At 69.3% G+C, this 1,470-nt stretch overlaps 1 protein-coding gene across 1 annotated transcript; it reads right to left on the bottom strand.

Moving 5' to 3' along the window:
• Positions 1–112: 112 nt before the first annotated feature.
• Positions 113–1,298, bottom strand: LOC106722741. The gene is made up of 3 exons (XM_025214930.1): positions 751–1,298; positions 332–579; positions 113–301 (listed from the first exon to the last, which is right to left on the bottom strand). The coding sequence occupies exons 1-3, from the start codon at positions 1,025–1,027 to the stop codon at positions 113–115; spliced, it is 714 nt and encodes a 237-aa protein (XP_025070715.1). The 5' UTR covers positions 1,028–1,298.
• Positions 1,299–1,470: the final 172 nt, after the last annotated feature.

The raw sequence follows: 1,470 nt of genomic DNA, 5'->3' as shown, positions 1-1,470 counted from the left end.
TGCCCAGCCCCCCCCCCTCCCTTCCTCCCCACTTCCTGCCCCCCCACCCGAAGCAGGAAAAAGGCTCATGTCACAAACAGGAAGCAAAACAGCATGAAACCGAGACCGTTCCTTACAACACCCCCAGACGCCCGGGCCCCATCCGCGGGGAGGGCAGGGCACCGGGGCAGATCCCCGAGCCGGAGGGGACCCAGGCCTCCGGCTCTCGCCCCCCACCCCCAGGGCCGGAGGGCACCCAGCACTCACCGTGGTAGATTTCTTGCAAGGAGCCCCCCCCGCAGTACTCCATGCAGATCCATTCCTGGGGGGGGGGAGAGAATGGGGGGGTTACAACACCAGCAGGGCACTTCTGGGGGCTGCACACATGGGGCCCAGAGCTGGGATGTGGCTGGCTCTGGGGTAGGGGTGTCAGCAGGAAAGTACAACAGAGGCCGCTGGCTCTGGGGGGGTTGGAGCTGGGATAGCGGCCCCCCCTCAGCCCCCCGCACCTGAGGTAGCTGCCAAAATAGGCCACGACGTTGGGGTGGCCGCACTCCCGCAGGGCCGTCACCTCCTGCTCGATGGAGCTTGTGTCGTCCCCTGCAAAGGGAAGGGGGGGTCGGTACCTGCAGCTTTGAGACCCCCCCCCTCCCAAGTTGACCTAGGGGGCATTTCCGCGCCCCCTTCCCAAGCTGGAGACAAGCCAGCTGCCCAGGCTCCCAGCCCCTATTCCGGAGGTCCAGGATGGGGGTCCTCAAATCCAGTCCTTACCTGGGTCCAGTTTCACGATCTTAATAGCAGCCAGTTCCCCCGTCTGGGTGTCCCGGGCCTGACACGGCAAATGGGGCGTGGGGGGCAGTGAGGGGGGAGAGGACCCGGGCTCCCGGCACCCCACTGCTTGAACGCCACGGCTTGGCCGAGGACCCAGGCGTCCAGACTCCCGGCACCCCCTGCTCTCGGCCAGCCGCGGAGCTGGCAGAGAACCCAGGCATCCGGGCAGGGAGACATCCCAGGCGGGCACAGCGGAGCGCCCGGGGGGAGGGGGCATCCCAGCCTGGGCCGGCAATGCCTGCGCAGGCGGCTGGGCCTGCCCCGGGCGGGCCCGGCTGGGGTGGGGGGATCCTCGCAGGCCACAGGCAGGAACACAACCCAGGTGCCCTGGCTCCCCGCCACCCCCGGCCCAGCTCCCTCCCAGCCTGGAGGAGGGACGCCAAGCGTCTGGGCTCCCCACCGCGAACTCCCCCAGCCCAGACAGGGAGAAACCCCCAGGCCTCCCACCCTCCCAGCCCTGGAGAGCACCCAGGAGTCCCGGCTCCCAGCCCTACCCCCCCGCACCCACAGAGCACCCCCAGCACCAGGGAACGAACCCAGGTGTCCGGGCTCAGCCCCCCTGCACTAAATCCCCCTCCCCAAATAGAGGACCCAGGTGTCCGGGCTCCCAGCCCCCCTGCTCTCACCCCCAGCACTGGAGGGCACCCGCGCGTCCGACCT

Source organism: Alligator sinensis, unplaced genomic scaffold, assembly GCF_000455745.1.
Source record: "Alligator sinensis unplaced genomic scaffold, ASM45574v1 scaffold1302_1, whole genome shotgun sequence".
Lineage (NCBI taxonomy): Eukaryota > Metazoa > Chordata > Crocodylia > Alligatoridae > Alligator > Alligator sinensis.
This window is presented reverse-complemented; position numbering and strand designations above follow the sequence as displayed.

Bases quoted from the DNA above. Each gene is read 5' to 3' on its own strand.
- LOC106722741 (XM_025214930.1), bottom strand. From the start codon at position 1,027: ATGCCCCCTCCCCCCGGGCGCTCCGCTGTGCCCGCCTGGGATGTCTCC. The intron at 580-750 runs GTAAGGACTGGA...TTCCCTTTGCAG, and splicing joins GATCGTGAAACTGGACCCAG to GGGACGACACAAGCTCCATC. The intron at 302-331 runs GTAACCCCCCCA...CCCCCCCCCCAG, and splicing joins AGAAGTGCCCTGCTGGTGTT to GAATGGATCTGCATGGAGTA.